Source organism: Eublepharis macularius, chromosome 9 (genome assembly GCF_028583425.1).
Source record: "Eublepharis macularius isolate TG4126 chromosome 9, MPM_Emac_v1.0, whole genome shotgun sequence".
Lineage (NCBI taxonomy): Eukaryota > Metazoa > Chordata > Lepidosauria > Squamata > Eublepharidae > Eublepharis > Eublepharis macularius.
This window is the reverse complement of record NC_072798.1, coordinates 15428932-15448743: the sequence shown is the minus strand read 5'-3', so window position 1 is coordinate 15448743 and position 19812 is coordinate 15428932. Positions and strand designations below refer to the sequence as shown.

General features: G+C 43.9%; 1 protein-coding gene across 1 annotated transcript in view; it reads left to right on the top strand.

Annotated features, from left to right (window-relative positions):
* PDE3A (phosphodiesterase 3A) overlaps positions 1 to 9463 on the top strand; it is a 344335-nt gene extending 334872 nt beyond the window's left edge. Inside the window, exons 15-17 of the mRNA XM_054988597.1 lie at positions 1745 to 1985; positions 8771 to 8837; positions 9283 to 9463. Coding sequence (XP_054844572.1) covers positions 1745 to 1985; positions 8771 to 8837; positions 9283 to 9361 — 387 coding nt within the window. The 3' untranslated portion in view covers positions 9362 to 9463. The remainder of the gene's footprint in view (positions 1 to 1744; positions 1986 to 8770; positions 8838 to 9282) is intronic.
* Positions 9464 to 19812: the final 10349 nt, after the last annotated feature.

The following is a 19812-nucleotide window of genomic DNA, read 5'->3' as shown; positions in this document are numbered from 1 at the left end:
AATCAAATCCTTATTGTTTAACCGTTTAAGAGCCAGTTTGGTGTAGTGGTTAAGAGCGTGGGACTCTAATCTGGAGAGCCGGGTTAAATTCCCCACTCCTCCGATTGAAGCCAGCTGGGTGACCTTGGGTCAGTCACAGCTTCTAGGAGTTCTCTCATCCCCACCCACCTCACATGGTGATTGTCATGAGGATAATAACAACAAACTTTGTAAACCACTCTGAGTCAGCATTAAGTTGTCCTGAAGGGCAGTATATAAATCGAATATTATTATTATTATAAAATATTCAATAATTTACCTCCCTGGAAAGCAATCACCTCCCCCTGCTGTTGTTCACAGCCTATGAGCGCAGAGGTTTTACTTAGACATTGTAGCTAATAGCTGTCAATAGAAAAATCCTTCATGAGTATGTTTTGTCTAGAGATGGGCACAAACCAGAAAAAAAACAAACTATGCAGTTCGTGGTTCATCATGTTTCACGAATCATAAACTTTCATGAATCTGCCCCAGTTCACGAACTGGTTCGTTTTGGTTCGTGAAAACAACACTTCTGGGCCAGCAAATCACCACTTCCAGGTCAGCAGAAGGTCTGCAGAAAGCCCAACCCCCATTGCCTAGGAAATTGATAGATTGGCACCAGGCTGTCTGTAGTGACGAACCAAAAACGAACCGGCCTGGTTCATGACAAACTTTGGTTCATATTTCAGTTCGTGCCCATCTCTGGTTTTGTCCCCTTTAAACCCATCTGAGCAAGTCCCTATCACAGCATCTCGCAACAGGGAATTCCATAAGTTACAGTGCAACCCTAAGTAGAGATACACCCTTCTAAGCTCATTGACTGTTGATTTTTGTGCAGTGTGGAAAACTGTTTTTTGTGTTGCGAGTCACGCAATTTTTTCCCCACCGGGAACCCTCAAGTTTTACTATATATTTGATAACACAATAGTCCAAAAAAGTGAAGAAAACACTTGAATGTATCAGTTCACAAAATTTACCAGCCAGTGGTTTCCCTACATGCATTTTAGATGAGGGAAATAAGAAGGTACAAGTGAAAACAGAGATCTGATTTCATGTTATTAAATCCATAAATCAAGGCTTCATTTGCAGGCAGACAACAAAGGCAAACGGATTGTCTGTCCTTGTTCAAAATTATGGCCCTTCCTTGAATGCTGTGGTTGGGTGACAGTATCAGAAAACACATATAAAACATTCCAAACTTTAAAAAGATGAACAATCCTAATTAATATGCTTCAAAATATAAATCCCCACCCTACTCTAAAGAGCTTGCCTAAACTGATAGAATGGGTGGAAGAGGGAAGCAGGTTACCAAGTGGTATTGGGCTATGCAACGATACCAGGTAGGGAAAATGGGACCACCAATATTAAAATTCAAGTAGCTCCCTATAGACTTGCTTGCCCACTTCATATGTTTCAGTACTAGCCTCTCAACTTGGTTCTGATGTTTACACTGCATCATGTTACTCCAGTCAGGATTTTGATTGGTTGGGTAGGGACATCACAAGGTTCAACTGGATTGACTTTTAGAGTTTCATAAAAAATGAAGGACATGACTGCTGGTTTGGAGAAAACTGAACCCTAACTCTGTCCCGGCTTTCCTGGTTTTCATGAGGTGTATCAAAGTGACTGGGTGAATTCCCAGGTAAGCATAGTAGTGGAAACATGATAAGGTCCATGGAACATCACATGGAGAGAAATAGTAACAAAGTTTCTCTTAATCTCAAAGGGCGATGAAGAAACCAGTTTAGGCCTCCCTATCAGCCCATTCATGGACCGTTCAGCGCCTCAGCTGGCAAACCTCCAGGAATCTTTCATCTCTCACATTGTGGGACCACTGTGCAACTCCTATGACTCGGCAGGGCTAATGCCAGGGAAGTGGGTTGAAGACAACGATGAGTCAGGAGATACTGATGAACAGGAGGAAGATGATGCAGCGGAAATGGACACCTGTGAAAATCCCGAATCAAGTATGTTATTTGCATATATTTAAATCGGATGGATTTCGCTATTTTCCCCTGTGTATCTAAATCGTTAACCCGCATTGAGCATTCTAGGGTTGGATCACGCATGATGTGTGTTTACAATCTCATATTGATAACTATGGATCTCTATTTTTCTTTAGTGAACAAGCATTTCAGAATATAACCTGTAGAAACGAAATATCCAGAGAATGACCTTAAACATACAATAAGGTTCAACTTCTGGAGTCAAAGGATGGCCTGGTCCTAAGTAGCGGCTAAATGGCAGAACGTTGGGGAGCCACATGTAAATGACCCTGTACTTCTTGTAGGTCAAAGAGCAAAATATCCTGGACCTACAGATTGGGTTCCATTAGTCAATAATAAGGACAGTAGCCCAGCCACAAATAAACCTATGAATAGAGTACAAAGTACATGGCTAAAGGGTACAAATACCGCAATGTTGACAATTTAATAGTCCATATAAATATTGTTGTGAAATAACAAACAATGGTATATGTATATTCAAACCATTAAAATACAAAGGTTTCCCACTTCAAAAATAACATATCAAGTATTTCTTCCAATAGGAGATACCCTTAAGGCAGTAACAATTCCAGTTCACAACTCTTCTTTCAACAATAACAATTCAGTATTCACCTCTTCTTACAACAAATCTTCTCCCAGCAGTAACAAATCAGTTCAGATGGGTTGCTAGCTCCATTCCCATTTCAAATTGGTCTTCATCGCAGTTTCTCTTATCTACAAACAAAATCTGCTATCAAAAACGACTCCACAATTATAAAGTTTATGATATATAATGGCAACACAATTATAAAGTTTATGATATATAATGGCAAAGAATAGCAAAAACACTAACTGTACAATTCCAAGTGCATCACTGAATATTGAAGGATAAGATAAGCAATGGTAAAATATTCCCACATGGAGGGCAATTATATATATATATACAAGGACACATAGTAAAAACTCTTTAGTAATAATAAACGGGATACAGCTGCAAGCCTTTCATATATTAGATAAACCAGAAATCTCTTAAAGGTACAATGAGTCATTCTGCAACAAATTTCTAATTTTAAGACTTTTCAAGACTTCTCAATTCCTTCGGTAAACAATCTCACTTCCAAGTTTTCTACTGTTACAATACCTGAACGTTCAATTTATCATAAAATCCAAGCTATTTGTCCTGTCACTCTGAAATGTGGGTTGGATCCAGCTAGTTTTTTAGTTCAATCTCACCCAATTTTCCTTGCAACAGCGTGTGTACCTTATGGCTTTCGTCAGTGCAGGTCTCAAGATCACTAACAGCCTTTTGGGCAGTCAAAAGGGACCTCTTCTTCCCTTTGTCACAATGTGATGAAAAGGGGAATGGATCCAACCCAGAGAGTCTACCTGGCCAGGAGAATGACCTTGATAAATAACAGTAAAATCCACTTTAAGTTATAAGACTTGAAAAATTTTGCTGTGTGTTTACAGAAGAATGTATTTTGCAGCTGATTCTGATAATAATTTAAACTGGGATGGGACAATGCTGTTGTCTATTGAGGGCCGTGAGCCATCTTGGCTTATTGACTCTTCAAGGGCTGCTCTCTGGGTTGCTCAGACTCCCAAGGGCCCAGATGTATTTTTTTTCCTGAATTAAAATTGTAGCTTCAGTTCACTCATACTCCCTCAAAGCACCTAGAGCTAAGAATCATCCACTCTTAGAAAAGCCTGTCCCCATTTGTTACTGCCAACAGCAAGAAGACAAGCCAGAGCAGTGACTCATGAAGAAATGCAACAGGCTGCCTCCTTTGAGGGTAGAGAGTTCTACTGTGTTTCTGTGCCTAGATTACTGAGTGATTCAATTGCATTGTCCTCAGAGACATGGTAGAATGACCAGGTACCAGTAGAGGCTGAGTGAAAGGAAGCAATGCCAGCGCAATTATGCAGGGATTCATTGGGCAGCCTCCCAGAAACGAGGGCATTCAAATTTGTGGGAGCCTTTAAAGATTTAATCAACTCATTTCTTGAAGCACACCAGTTATTCCTTTCTAGCATGCTTGCCCAACAAATAGCTTGGGAATTGCTCATCTACTCTTTACAGTGAGTGCACAGAAGTTGCTTAAAATGACAGTTTGTTAGTTGACAGAGATTCACCCTATGGACTGTCTTGATCGGGGTTATTTCGTGGGAAAACGAACTCATTAGCATAACTCATTAGCATGTGCCATACCCCTTGATTGGGCCAAAACGGCTGTGATTTGGCTGATGCCAGATGGGGGAGTGTTCCCCCACCTGGCAGTGGCCCAATCAGGGCCCTTTTGGCCCCAACCCAGGCCGAAACAGGCCCAAAATGGCTCAAAATGGCCATTTGAGGCACATTTTGGCCTGGATCGGATCCAAAGCAGTACAGATCCGGTCAGTGCTGGGCAGAGGAGGGGTCCCCCACTAGTTACCAACCCAGTCCTGGTGGTTTTGGTCCTGATCCTGCCTGAAACGGGCCCCAAATGTCCAAAAATGGCCATTTGGGCCCTGTTTGGGGCCGGATCAGGGCCAAAACAGCCAGGACCAGGTCAGTGCCAGGCATAGAAGGATTCCCCTACCCGGCACGGACCCAATCCCGGCCGTTCCGGCCCTGATCCCAGCGGGAATGGGGCCAAAATAGCTGAAAATGGCCATTTTTGGTCCATTTTGGCCTGGATCAGGGACGAAAGGGCCAGGACCGGGTCAGCGCCCTGCAGCGGAGGCTTCCCCCACCTGGTACTAACCCGATCTGGGCCATGTTGGCCCCTTTCTGGGCCTGTTCGACCAAAAAATGGGCCCCAAATGGATGAAAATGGCCATTTGGGGCCCTTTCCGCCCCGGATCAGGGCCGAAACAGCCAGGACCAGGTTGGTGCTAGGTGGAGGAGGCTTCCCCCTCCCAGCACTGACCCAATCTGGGCTGTTTTGGCCCCATTTCAGGCCATTTCGGCCCTTATCCAGGCCAAAGTGGCCCAAAATGGCCAATTTTGGCCCATTTCAGCCCAGATGGGGGCCGAAACAGCTGGGACTGGGTTGATGCCAGATGGGGGAGGCTATTTTGGGCCCATTTTGACCTGGTTTGGGGCCGAAATGTCCGGTACCAGGTTGGTGCTGGTTGGGGGAGGCTTCCCCCACCTGGCACTGACCTGATCCAGGCCAAAACAGTCCCAAAATGGCCATTTTGGGCCCGTTTCGGCCCTGACCGGGGACAAAACATCCAGGATTGGGTCAGTGCCAGTTGGGCAACACTGACCTGATCCAGGCTGTTTTGGCTCGGATTTGGGACATTTTGGCCCCAGTCGAGGCCTAAACAGCCCTAAAGTCAGGTAGGCGGGGCCACCTGACTTGGGGGAACTGCTGGATCGTTTCAGTGCGTTCCCCCTCAAAATGAGCCGTGGTCTTCATAGAATGGAAAGTTTTCTTCAATCCTGATGGCTTGGTTAACCCTCTTTGCTGGAGGGGGAGAGGCATGTGAAGAGTTTAGTTACTGGTATATGTGGTGAATAGCCTGGAACAAAGCATAGTGGAAGCTGGCTTTGACAATATTCTTAATATGCCTAATTTCACAGTCATGCCACACAAATTATCTCCTTACACTTACAGTCGTTAAGAGACACTTATGATCTGTGTGATCTTTACCAAACGTTGCCTCAAATGCATTGCTTCAGAGGAACGATAGAAACTTTGGTTTAAATTACGTAGGATGCCGCTTGGAACTGCCAGCCAGCCCTAAACAGTCAATCAATTGCCTCTGACAGCAGAATTTGACCACCATTAAAGGATAATATGTTGTAGTTATTTCATTGTAGCCAGCTGGGTGACCTTGGGTCAGTTGCAGCTTCTAGCTCTCTCAGCCCCACCCACCTCACAGGGTGTTTTGTTGTGGGGATAATAGTAACATGCTTTGTAAACCACTCTGAGTGGGTGTTAAGTCATCCTGAAGGGTGGTATATAAATCGAATGTTATTATTGTTATATTTATTATCTACTGCCAAAGGAAGGTATTATTTTGCTTTTGCTGTGAGGCACCAAAATCATTTAGACACTAACTAGCTGAGATTACAGAGCATCCTTAGTCAACAGGCAGTGGCATCCTGAGGGTGTGAGTGACATCAAGGGGTGAAGAGACCCTCAGGAAGCGTTTTTTTAAAAAACGTTACTAGCATCTTACATTTCCACAGACCTGTATAAGGTGACCTAAATGCGCCAAGTGGTATATAACCTGAGTGGCTCTGTCATGATTTTCCAACAACACTTCAAAGTATAATAAGTGCTCTAATGACCTCTGTGGAGAATGCTGGATTTGGGAGGGAGTGTCTCCCAGGAAACTGGGGATGGAATGTTCTGACATGGTGTGCAGTGCAGAATAGAGGTTTCTGCTGAATAAACCTGAAAGTTCCCCACTGGGAACTGAAGGCCTTCTAATGAAGGACTGAGCTGGATTTGGGCTGTGCCAGAGAGAAAAAGCTCTTTGTTTGCATTGAAAGAAAAAGAAAAAACTTCAAGGACTCAACAATTTGGCTCCCGACACAGAACCACCTGCAAATCTACGCACACATTTCTTTGGAACCAAATATTCCTCACCGTTTTGCGATTTTTTTAAAAAAAAACTTTAGTTTTTCTCTTCTACTCTCCTTGTCCTAAAACTCTTGAAGAGATTTGTTATTCAAAGTAGCTGCCGTTCTCGAGAATATTATGTGGGAGGGGTGTGGGGGTCTGAGTTTGTTCCACTAGGATCGTTATCAAGAAATTGCCTGCTTCATTTCTCTGGACCTGTAACATAGAGCCAACTCATCCGGCCTACACTGATCTGATGAGTCATGAAAGCAGATGTTCTGCTTTATTTGTGAAACGTCACAAATCAATCGTATTGTACTGATGAGCGAACAGGCCAGGCCAGAACACTTTGTGCCTCCAGGCCTGGGGAACTGTACCTGTCCTTCCCCCTCAAATGAATTCACATGTTCCCTTGGCAGTGTGGGACATTCTTTGCACTGGTCCGATCCCAAAGCATTCTATTAGCAAACAAGAATGTCAATGGCACTTCGCAGTTTTAGTCAGTGTAATAAGTATTCTGATCAACTGGACCTCTATTAATCAGTGAGGGCCAATGTTAATTGGTGAGGCTGAAGGTGAAGGGTTTTGTTTTTCAAGACTGTTGGTAACAGAAAATAGTACAAATGGCTTTTTCTCCTCATAACACATGGTAACTTTCCTTAGTACGTCAAAGATACCTAAACTTTGGCTTAGATATTAGGCATATTTATTTTAATTTACTCACTTAAAAGGACAATCAGCTGATAGTGAACTGAAATTGTTTAATCAAGAGGATAGTTTAGGTGGGTAGCCCTGTTGGTCTGCAGTAGAACAGCAGGGTTGGAGTCCAGTGGCACCTTAGAGACCAACAAGACTTTCAGCGTGTAAGCTTTTAAGAGTCAGTAAGAGAGAGCCAGTTTGGTGTAGTGGTTAAGAGCGCGGGACTGTAATCTGGAGAACCAGGTTTGATTCCCCACTCCTCCGCTTGAAGCCAGCTGGGTGACCTTGGGCTAGTCACAGCTCTCTTGGAGCTCTCTCAGCCCCACCCACCTCACAGGGTGGGTGGTGTGGGGATAATAATGGCATACTTTGTAAACCGCTCTGAGTGGGCATTAAGTTGTCCTGAAGGGTGGTATATAAATCAAATGTTGTTGTTGTTGTTGTTGTTGTTGTTGTTGTTGTTGTTGTTGTTGTTGTTGTTGTTGTTATTGTTGTTATTCAGATGCCTTCTGATTTCTAAGGTGCCACTGGACTCAAATCCTGCAGTTATTTAATCAAGTAAGGCAAATGAAAACAAGAAGCCGTGATAACCTAACTACTATATTAAAGTGTAGTTCAATTCAAGTTAATAAATATTATTCCAAACAACTTGAAAAATGGTAAATATATACATATACAGTGGTTACATATACATGAGGCAAAGCATCATACAAAAATAATGGTCAATCAGAATTCCTATGCAGTATTAAAGTGCTAGTGCCTGAAATTGACAAGAATGTCTACAAAGTAACCACCATTCAGTCCAAGCAAATTTTCTTCGTGCATCAGGAACAAAGCTAAACTTAGAGCCTGTCTCCCTGAAGTCTCGTTTTCATGGTGGAGGGAATGGTACATGGATCCATTTGCTCATATGAGCCCTTGACATTGTCTCTGAAATGGTACCTTCCAGGTTTACTGCCTTGATGAGAAATAGGCCTCAGTCCTATTAAAAACAGTGAAACTTAGTGGAATCCAAGTCCCATACTGTTGCTCTCAGTGGGATTTAGGCCCTGGGATTTACACCCCATTTAACAAGCTGGCAGTGTAATTTGCATGGTGGAGAAACACAGCCCTTCTCTTCCCAAGGCACCACATGGTCTACAGGCCTCCAAACAGAGGAGTGTGGCTCAGTAGCAAAACATCTGGTTTGCATACAAAAGATCTCAGGTTTGATTCCTGGCATTCCCATTTCAAAGTATCAGGTTAGAGGTGATCCAAAAGACCTCTGCTAGAGACCCTGGAGAACCACTGCCACTCAGAGTAGACAATGAGGGAAACAACACAAGATGCCCAGGTGATGCAGTTCTCCGCCAGGGAGAAGAGTGGTGGTGGGGATTCTCTCTCTTGCAAAAAGCCACCCTGGATTTCCTGTCTCCTGTTATGCCCACCACCGAGCTCCCGGAGGAAAACCTGAGCTGAGGCTTTTTGAAAGGGAGAGTGGCATAATCCCTCCCATTGCTCTTCCCCTGGCAGAGAATCTCATCGAGCAGCTGGTTTTTTTAAGGCTACACTACTCAGGGAACCTTGTTGGACTCAACACGTGACAAACACGTGTCTGGCATCTTGTGTAGTTTGGCTCAATGCCAATCTTGACAGACCAACACTCTGACTTAGTATAAAGCAATTTCATCTGTTCATATATCCTCAAGGGATAGCTAATTCCCAAAGAAGCTAACTTCTCAAAAAAGAAGGGGAACAGTTTTGTGATTTGGGCTGTCATGTACGTGGATGTCCATATCCCTGATTTCATGAGCAACGAGCTTTGGGAGCTCATTGCCTCAGCAGGCTAATTGCATTGCAAGCCTGAAAAGCGTATGACCTTCCCTGATTAATTTTTGCAAGAGGTTGAACGATATTTTCCCAGCGCCTCCATTTACCCCCATAAGTTGGATTGTTGATGTCACCTGGAGGCTGGTTCTTTGACTTCCTGCATGGCACCGTCTAAATAGTTATTCAGTGCTTCACTCGCTTTTGGTGTTTTACAGGGAAGAAGAGGAGAAAAATCTACTGCCAGATAACTCACCACCTGGTGGAGAACCATCAGATGTGGAAGAAAGTGATTGAGGAAGAAGAAAGGAGAGCCGGGATTGAAAAGCCAGCTCTGGAGCAAACGGTGCTGCACCAATCCTCCGAACAAATTGGGTCCATCAAAGAGGAGGAAGAGGAGAAAGGGAAGCTCAAAGGGGAAGAGGAAAGCACAGCTCTGGACGCCAGTCAGTGACCATGGTGGGATTTTTTTGAGCAGTATTGGAAGACAAGGACGACGTGTGTCCCAGTTCCTTCAAGCCAGCACAACATTTAGACACAACACTGTAGAAATACGGGATGATAAACGCACCTCCAGCCCTTTACTTTTGTTGCTCTTTCCTCGTTTTTTAAAACAGAAACAGTGAGGTACATTGTTTAAACTCTTATGCTCCGAGAAGTTTTCACACCGTGACAACACCAACTTTTACAGACTTTCATACAGGGGTGGGGAATTATAAATATATATAATTATATTATATTATATATATATATATATATATAAATATTAGCCTGGGTTTATCAACTGTGCATTTTGTTTTCTTTTGTATTTTTAAACGATGGCGATATAGTAACTGTGATATTGCGGGGGCGGGGGAGAGGAGACACTTGTACACCTTGTGTGGTTCCGGAAGCACACTGGTGGTGAAGTGATTTGTTCTTGCTCTTTGCGTTTTCTAGCATCAATGCAATATTGGTATGATCTGCCGACAGGTATTCGTGCAGGACAGTGCAGTGAGTACATAGTGGAAGTATGTGTTTTTTGGGGGGGGGTATACCCCATTAGAAGCTAATTTTGGCCCTAGAGTATGTTATCTCAATGCACATGGATAAGACTTGACCCCCCCAAGGTATCCGAAACTGGCCTCTATACAGGCCCGCAAATGTTGTCCGTGAAGGGAGACCCGAGCCTCCCCCCCCCCCTTTCAGTCTTGCAAAGCCTGTGTGATAGCCACTCTGTTTTTTCTTCTGCCAGTCTGGCCCAAACAGCATCGATCTCTGCAAAATAAGTGCCACCAATTTCCTGCAGTCAGTTGATGTTCCTGCAGTCTTGTTCAACACACCCCGAGTGGCTTTTCCGAAGGAAGGTTGCGTAATTTCTGTTAATGTCCACAGGCCATATAGCCTTTCTACATGGCAAAAAGTGGGTAAGAGCACAACTTTTTAGCAGTGCTTACAGCCCCAAAAGCATTCTCAGTTTGACTGCGGAAACAGAAGGCATTTGGGAAAGAGACATGCATGGTTCCCTCCCGCTACCTCCTTTCATAATAATTGTGTGGTTTCATATACCTTCCCTGTAAACTGACAGTATGTCAACTGTTCTCTTATTTAATGTGGAGGAGCCACATGAGGGTGCTTGATCTTGGCTTGTTATGGGGTACATCAGGGGTTCCCAACCTTTTTGAGCCTGCGGGCACATTTGGAGCTCTGACACAGTTTGGTGGGCACAGCAACCAAATGGCTGCTACAGGAGACAGAGCCTGCCACCAAAATGGCTGCTACAACTTATCTTCAGTCATACAGTGAAGATCCTTGTGCTATGGAAGCAACTTCTGCCAAAGTAATGTTTTTAAAAATCTGCGCAGCCAATCAACTCTCCAATAGTCAATCAGAAGCTATGATTGGCAAAAGCCCACCTACTTTCTAAAAACACTTGGTGGGCACCAGGAAAGGTGTCAGCAGGCACAATGGTGCCCATGGGCAACATGTTGGGGACCTCTGAGGTATGTCATTTGGAAATCACTGATCTCAATCACAGGTTCAGCTAGGGGCTAGAAAGCCTCAGCCCAAAAGATTTGTCTTTTACGGCACTTGGTTCTTCCCTCTTATGACATTTGGGCCGTTTCCAGACGGCTTACCTGCCTCCGGAATGTCGCGCCATCTTGCGGGGGAAAACGCGAAATATCGCGTTTTCTCGCGCGAGTTTTGCGTGACGTCGCGCAAAACTCGCACGAGAAAACGCGATATTTCACGTTTTCCCCGCAAGATGGCGCGACATTCCGGAGGCAGGTAAGCCGTCTGGAAACGGCCTTGGTGTTCATTGGAGAGGTAATACGAGTAATGTGTCCTAATGCAGTGGTACTCGCTCCAGAGCTCTTGGAGACCATTACTGTCAACTAAAAGAGCCACATTTTACTTCCATCCTTGGCATGAAACCTGCAGCTCAGGGAGCCACCCATTCCTCTGGTGGTGGCTGCTGTTTCAAGTAGGCCAGCCACAGGGCCTACCAGGCAAAGGGCTTGCTCACTTTCCTGACACATGGGGGGAAAGTGTTCAGAAGAGCCACCCAAGCCTCTGAGTGACGATCACTGTCCTCATTCAGTTTTTCCATGTGTATCCTTTCAAAACCAAAGCCGTCTCATATGTCCCTGATGCTATGACCTAACATGCCCCCAAAGTCCTTTAGGGCTGTGATCCTAAGAATGCTTTCCTGGGAGTAAATCCTGTTGACCGAAATTGGACTTACTTTTGAGTAGGCATGCTTAGGATATCTCCAAATTGATGTGTGTTTAGCAAGTGAATGCAAAGGCTTTCTATCTCTCTTCCCACCATCCCTCTATTTATATTTTCTAATATTGGTGGTAGAAGATACTATTATTAAAGGGATATTTCATTCTCAGCTGTAGGATGGGATATGTGGAATTTGCCAGGTTCTCTGAAGTCTGACTTTGTGATGCTTCAGGTGAAGAACGTAGAAACTCTCAGAAACCACTCAAAGGAAGGTCACAGCGTACAATTTTCCAGCAAGAAGGCTGTGAGAAGGTAGTTGGATGCTGGTATGTTATGGAGATACCTCCTGAATCCTCTGCCAGTAGATTTTATTTTGGAATTTGGTTTTGTTATTATAAGACATAGAAAAGACCGGACCTTCTACAGGGCATAGGATTTCTTAGGTTAGTTAACCTTTTAAAAATGAGTTTTTAAAAAAATATATATTGTTTATTTCATGATCAGATTTGGTCACCTAGATGTAAATATAGAGATGTTGAGGGCAGAGATCTCCTGTAGATAATAATAAGGGGTAGGTGGGATTTTTTTTGTAAAGATTACTTTTTTAAAAAATTAAGAACATGTTTTTATACAATGTAGCCATTTCCACTTTTGACAAACAAGATCTTGCATTCTTTGTGTGGAGACAGTTTGTGAAGTTTTCTCAGATCTGCTGAACTGTAGGCATCAACCATCCATCAATATACTAGTTAAGGATTTAGCAGGATGCTGACATCCAGCAGTTCCCAAAAAAAGTTTTGAAATCCAGTTGTTGCTCATGGCCCAATGAGTTTGTCATACTCTGGGTGGAGTAGGCAGATATGCTTACAGGCAGGGCTTTTTTTCAGCTGGAACGTGGTGGAACGGAGCTCCGGAACCTCTTGAAAATTGTCACATGGGCTGGTGGCCACGCCCCCTGATCTCCAGACAGAGGGGAGTTGAGATTGCCCTCCGTGCCGTGTGGCGCAGAGGGCAATCTCAACTCCCCTCTGTCTGGAGATCAGGGGCGGGGCCACCAGCCCATGTGACCATTTTCTCCGAGGGCAACCCACTGAGTTCCACCACCTCTTTTCCCAGAAAAAAGCCCTGCTTACAGGACTAAACATATGTTCAGAAATCATACCAAAGTGGTCATTCTCATAGTTGTGTCATCCCTTGCACCAATGTTATGGCAGCCAATCCTCTCCAGTGTTACTCCAGTCTAAGACCACAGAACAGACTTAGAACGGATTAACTGAATGTACGTTTCTCCCCAGGTCTTGAGGAGCGGTCTTTCCCCTGCTTTTGCATCTCTTCTTCCTGTTCCTACCTTCAGGAGCCTTCTAGCACAACATGAGGAAGAAATAGTCATTATTTATAATATTATAAGCATTATAAAATGTATAAAATGTTGGAAGTGGTGAACCACATGCCAGAGTTGACTGATAAACAGTTCTCCGGCACCCCATTCCTTTTATTCAGGGAAAGGAAAGAAGTTACTGGGATGAAAAGCACTTTAGATTTTACTGCCTCTTCACTCATCACTTTCCTTTAAGTGCACACCTAAGACTTTTTTTTTTTTTGCAATGGTTGCACACCAAAAAGTGTGTAATGCGACACACACGAATCATACAAGTATGATTGTCAGAGATTAGTTGAGTCTCCGTGTGCAGCACGTACTTGATGTCACTTCCAGGTTTCTTGGAGGATAATGTATGAACCGAACCTTAGTTCAAAATAGAAGGACTCCAGGTTCGGTTTCTGCAATATACAAACAAGAGTTTCAGATGTTCATGATGTGTTTATCCTTTGGCCTAACTATGACTTCTTAGTCTTACATGTTGTTGAACGTAGATTCCCTTCAGCAGCACCTTAGTGGTATTTCTAGAAGTTGCGGAATTCTGTGTCTAAACAATTACGTGTGAAATGAAGAGATCTCTCCATTTTTCTTCATCCTTCCCTTTGTACAACTTCTGCATACAAAGGAAGCCCTCTTTCTTCATAGAAATTCATGTCTCTTGTTTTATCCTTGCTTTCCCCTAGTTAGAGGAAGCTTCTCAGTGAAGATAACAATAGCGTATACATACCCACACAGAATCTAGCAAGCGCTCCTTAGCCAAGGAGTTGTGAGCATGAACTAGAATTTCTCCCCAAAAAAACCACATCATGGATTCAGGGCCAGATTTCCAAGCAACACACAAGATTGGACAGAGAGGCATTCCGTAGCCCTAATGATTGCAAAGATTTTCCTATGCAGCCCTCTGGGTGAGGAGGGGGAAGCAGGATTATAATTTTGTTTAGGCCACGACAGAGGGGGTGGGAACTGTGAGCTTCTGCAGCTATTTTAGCTGTTAAAGCGAACAACAAATAAATCATTAGCTTCAGGGACCATGGGAGAAGATAGGCTAAAATCAGGGCTCATTTCGAGGGGGAACGCACAGGAAGGCAGTTCCGGCAGTTCCCCAAAGAGGTCACATGACAGGTGGCCCCACCCACCTGACTCCCAGCCATTTTGGGTCCGTTTTGGCCTGGATTGGGGCCGAAACAGCCCGGATTGGGCCTCTGATGGGTGGTGGATCACTCTTCCACTCAGCAGCAGCCCAATCCTGACCATTTTGGGCCCGTTTCCGGCCATTTTCAGCCCCTTTTTGCCATTTCGGGCAATTTTGGCCCTGAATGGCTGGGATTGGGTCCAAAACATCCAGGATAGATGATGTCAGGGGGTGTGGCATATGCAAATCAGTTATGCTAATGACACACTTCCGGTGATGGCAAGGGGCATGGCATATGCTAATGAGATATGCTGATGAGTTCCTCCAGCTCTTTTTCTACGAAATGACCCCTGGCTAAAAAATGCTTGCAGCCAAAGGAATGGGCTGTATCCTGCCACTCAAATAGTAACATGTTCCTTCAGCACAAGGAGCAATCTTCTAGGGCAAGAGGCTCTTTGAGCCTTTGTGTTGGAGGAACATTTCTTGTGTTAGGGGAGCATGTGGCTATTACTTGAGCAGAACTACAGAATACGACCCAATATTTCATGCAGAATTCTTACTGAAGTGCAAGCAATGTCAGCAACTGAAGCTCAAACCTTCTTGAGTTTGCACAGGCTTCGATTCCACCTTGAACATGTAATTTATGTATTTATTTTGGCAACACTCCCATGTATTCAAGCCACATGCATCCCTGTGTGTTCAAGCCACTTAGCCGTTCTTGGATAAACTCAGGAAGACAATGCCAGGGCTTGCACATCCGGGCCGTTTCCACACGGCTTACCTTGTTCCGGAAAACAGCGAAATCTCATGCGAAATCTCACGAGAAGGCGCTGTTATCGCGTCTTCTTGCGCGATAACAGCGTCTTTTCACGCGATAACAGCATCTTGTGCAATTTCGTGCGAGATTTCACTGTTTTCTGGAACAAGGTAAGCCGTGTGGAAACGGCCCAGGATGATCCCCCCCATATATAATACACAGCATAAGAATATGGATTTTTAAAAAAATGATTTATGAAAGCCACCCTCTACTGGGGGAGAAGGAGTGGGAACTCAGTTTTTCAGCTGTCACAGGGATCAGAGTAATTGTTATAATAGGGACATGTTCCAAATTTCCAAAATGTTTATAACAAACTAGCTCCAATGGATAGCAAATGAGAATCTTTAGGGGAACAAGCTAGTATTTGAGAAGTCAGATGAACTCGGGGAAGTGGGTGGATCAGAAGTTTGCTTGGTCGTCTTTTGTTCTCATTGGTCTTTAGAAATGGATTTGCTTGCTTCCAATTCCCTGAGCTGGTTTCTACAGTGTGAGTGCAGCACTCATAATATTTCTTGACGTGGTGCGTGCTGTGAGCAAACTTTGTAAATGCAAGGAATTCATGATTAATCTCTAGCAGAAATAAGGAGCTTTGCTCAGTCCAAACAGTAAAACAAAACACAATTGGCGATGAAGGCAAAATTGCCAGAATCCTCTTTGCTTGCTAGTAATTTCTTTCTGGCAGTGGCTAGCAAGATGTTCCAGAGGTTAGAATGATAAAGACCAAACATTCACCTTTTGTAGACAGTTGCACATAACTTCCCTTATACATTTCATTTTGGTTAAGCAAAAAGCAACAGGTGTGGTTGTAGAGAAGTGGGTGCTTTACCCTTTTCCTAGTTATTTGTCCACTCAAACATCAGTATCTGTTACTTCTCCAGATCAGTCATAGCAGGAAGACAAGGGAGGCCTAGGTTCAGACATTCTGAAGTCATGATTTATTTGAACTAGAAACGAGGGTTCGCCTGGTAAATAATCATTCCAATTCTGGTTTTCCTTGATAAATTCTAGTCTCATTGCCCTCGCTAGACCTATGTAGATGGCCTGTCCATGTATTGACAGGCCACAATGGGTGGGAGAGGGGCAAGAGCAGACGGGCCCCACTCTTGCCTCCACACAACTCCGTCAAGTTATCTATATGGAGTAAACATGCAGAGGAAGTATTTGCATGTATGCTCTTTCCTCGTGATCTGTGCCACTGCTTTCTGAACATTGCTGGTCCCAGGTAGGGAGCATATGCACAGACACTTACTTGCGCCACACATTCACATGTGCAGATTACTTGATGATTGCATGGGGGCAGAGCCAGCACATGTGCCCACCCTCCTTCCCTGCACAGTCAGTCAATGTGTGGGCAAGTAGCCTGTTATGGGGCTGTACCGTAGCTGGGGAAGGCAGTATTGAGGAACAAGCCACGATTAAGCTGGGATGTCTGTATTCACATTTCATGTGAAATCATAGTTCAGATTAACTCAACAAATTTGAAACGGTGTTAAATATTCTGATTTGACTGATCTTGATGATCGTCGTTAGTAAAGTGGCCTGTGCTGAGCCATTCCCATTAAACCTCATTTAATTAAACTTTGGTTTCACATGATGTCTAAAATGAGAGTCTCTCTCTACATTAGACATCTTACACAAGGACGCTCAACTGTAGGGAGTCACAATGTTAGCCAAGAAGTGTCGTTTAGAAATTTCACCTCTCTGCCGGGTTCGCTCCTCAGAGAGTTTGTTAATTTCACCTCCTCCTCCCCGAAGACTGTCAATTTCACCTCCCCTTCGCTTCCCAGCTAAGATTGCATCTCCCTACCCTTGAGCGTTCCCGTCTCGTATAGAGAGACTGTGAGTCACGTACTAGGTCAGCTAAACTGCATCATTGCCGTCCCAAAACTTTTCTCCCTTTGGTGTCCTTGATTGTCCAGAAACCTCCCCTTGAAGTATCCATTTCAGCATAAGAACCTAATCCCTTATCCTTTGGGAAATATTTTTATGACACATTTACTGGATTTTTTTCAGGGGAGTTGGCTGCAAGGAATATAAGTGGCTTTATCCACAGACAGCTGAGTGTGCCCTTCATTGTTGCCGTTTTACTAGGAAAGCTTAGAACTATGGTGGTGCTAGGAACTGGACACCTAGAATCTTTCAGGTCTTGGCAGCGGATCAGCCTGGTTACTTGAAAACTTGGGTGTCCCCCAGCTGGCAATGAGGCCCCAATGTAATTATCCGTGAAGCTGATGAGATTTTAAGCTTGGGTGGCTGGGTGTTGGCAAACAATAGAAAAGTCCGAATTTTGCTCTCTTCAGAGCAGAGTCCGTGTTTTGAGATGCCTTCCACCATTCCTAGAATGTAAGCCTGCATTCACCGTTTAGTGAAGTTCTAGATCAACTTTGGACGCCAAATTGGAGTATTGCTTAGTTACAAATGAAGTAATCCCCTAAAGAAGTAATTTCATTACTTCCTTTGTTACTAATGACGAAGTAATCTCTTAAAGGAGAACAAAATTATGACTCTGAACAATAAGGGAGAGAAGAACCTGTGTCCTCCTCCCGCACACACAACTGAGCATTGCTAAAGAAACTTGAGCTGGGATAGAAGGAACTAAATGAAACGGCAGATACAAGGAAACATTGATAGCAGGGTCATCTAATCATCCAGCCCTCCTCTAAGACATTTAACACCTAGGAACTTGAAAGCAAAGTTTACTGGTCGTTCCATGAGCTGATTAACGTATTACACAAGATGAGAATGTAGAATTCTTGGAGTGTACCACTTCAGAGAGCAGGTGAGGGTTCGTTTGTAATGTCCCCTCTGTACATGTTCATTTTAAAACTGTGTGCTATAAACTAGCACTAGGGGAGAGACACTAACAGAGCAATCCTAAACAGAGTTACACCCTTCTAAGCCAATTGAACTCAGTGAACTTAGAAGGGTTTAACTCTGCTTAGGATGTTATAATTTACTATGAGCACAGAGAGGCTTTTTTAACACACACACACACAAACACTCACAATCTGAAGTGGCACGGTCCATTCTGCGTAATGTATTCTTTTGCTCTCATCCTTACCACTATGTCTAATAGTAAATTGGAGGGCTCGTGCCAAAAACATCCAAACCAGGCCATCCACAGACAAGGCGAGGGTTTCAGGCGATGCAGAAAAATACAGGTTTGTACACTGATCAAAAGAAAGGGGCGAAATCTGTTCAAAATGTGTCGATGAGGCCTGAGCGTGCCCAGGAGGCATAGAACATCAAGAGCAGTTGAGAGGTGGTTAAAAAAAGAAAAAGTGAAGGTTGTGGGGAAATTGACCTCTTAATGCTTCTGAGATTATAGAATCCTGGAGGGGGAGAGTGGAATGGGTGGGTGGTCGGGGGAAATGTTCCAAATTATTTCCCCCTCCCCCAGCCTCATGTTTCCTCACCAACTCTCATCTTTCCTCTCTAATTTTGAGCTTTGTAGTCAAGTGTCCCTCAATGTAGTAACAAAACGGGGCCTTTGAAAGGATCTCTACAGGTTTGTTATGTGGAAAAAATTTTGCTCTGTAAATTTCTTAAAAAGACCCTCCCTTTAAGAAAAGGCAGCCTCCTAAATGCTGAAACAGATTAACCCGAACACTCCAGCTCCGTGAGAAGGGCCAGTTTCATGTTTCAGTTACTTCTTTAGGTATACTACACACGTTGATAAATACAGTTAAATCTCTCGCTCTTGTTCTTCGGTGGACAGGCAGAGTAGAAGCTGACTTATTGAATTCTGGCAGGTTACGGGAGATTTGGGAGGCAGGAGTAGTTGGAGAAGTATCTCAGACTAGAACTGTTTGTTCTTACCTCCTTCTTAGCATTACTTTGAAGCGAGTCCCTCTGTGGGTGGCCCCCCATCCTAATATAGAGCAATTTACCAACAGGAGATCCAGGACAGCCAAAAGGAAACAGCATTGCACATAACACATTATTAATTTGAGGAAATCACTCCGATAGAGTGGCATGATGGCCACTAGCTTGTTTTTTTAAGTTGTTTTGTTTTTTTAAGTTCGAGAAGTTTGTGAATGATATGTCTATCAGTGGCTGCGGCTGCAGTCATTGAGTCTCTCTACACAAGACATCTTACATGGGGACGCTCAAGTGACTTACTTTCCATGTGATCTTATATTCAAGTGTTCTCTCTCTCTCTTTCTCTAGCAGTGCATGTGTATCCACAGTGGAAGAATAAGTGTAAGATCTTCCACTTGATCCTACTCATGTAAGATGTTTTGTGTAGATGGACTCATTGTTAAACCTCTTTGTCCAGAGATAGTATATCACTAAATATGCAGTACCAGGGTGAATAAAGGGAGGAGGCTTCTGCCTTGGTGCCCCTTCCTTTGTGCTTCCCAGAGGCACCTGGCTGTTCACAGAAATGCAGTTTCGGACTAAATGGTCCTCAGGTCGGATCCAGCAGGATTTTCCCCATGTTCTTAAATCGAGCTAAACTGAACAGTTAATTTTCACATGGCTGAGAAATCTGCCCAACATGGGACTGTAGGTCATGCATCAGATGTTGACGTTCCAGACAATGGATCGGTATGGGAGATCAATCCATGTCAGTACAAAAATGTCGGTTGCATCTTGTTCTTCGGTGGACAGGCAGAGTAGAAGCTGACTGTATTGAATTCTGGCAGGTTACGGGAGATTTGGGAGGCAGGAGTAGTTGGAGAAGTATCTCAGACTAGAACTGTTTGTTC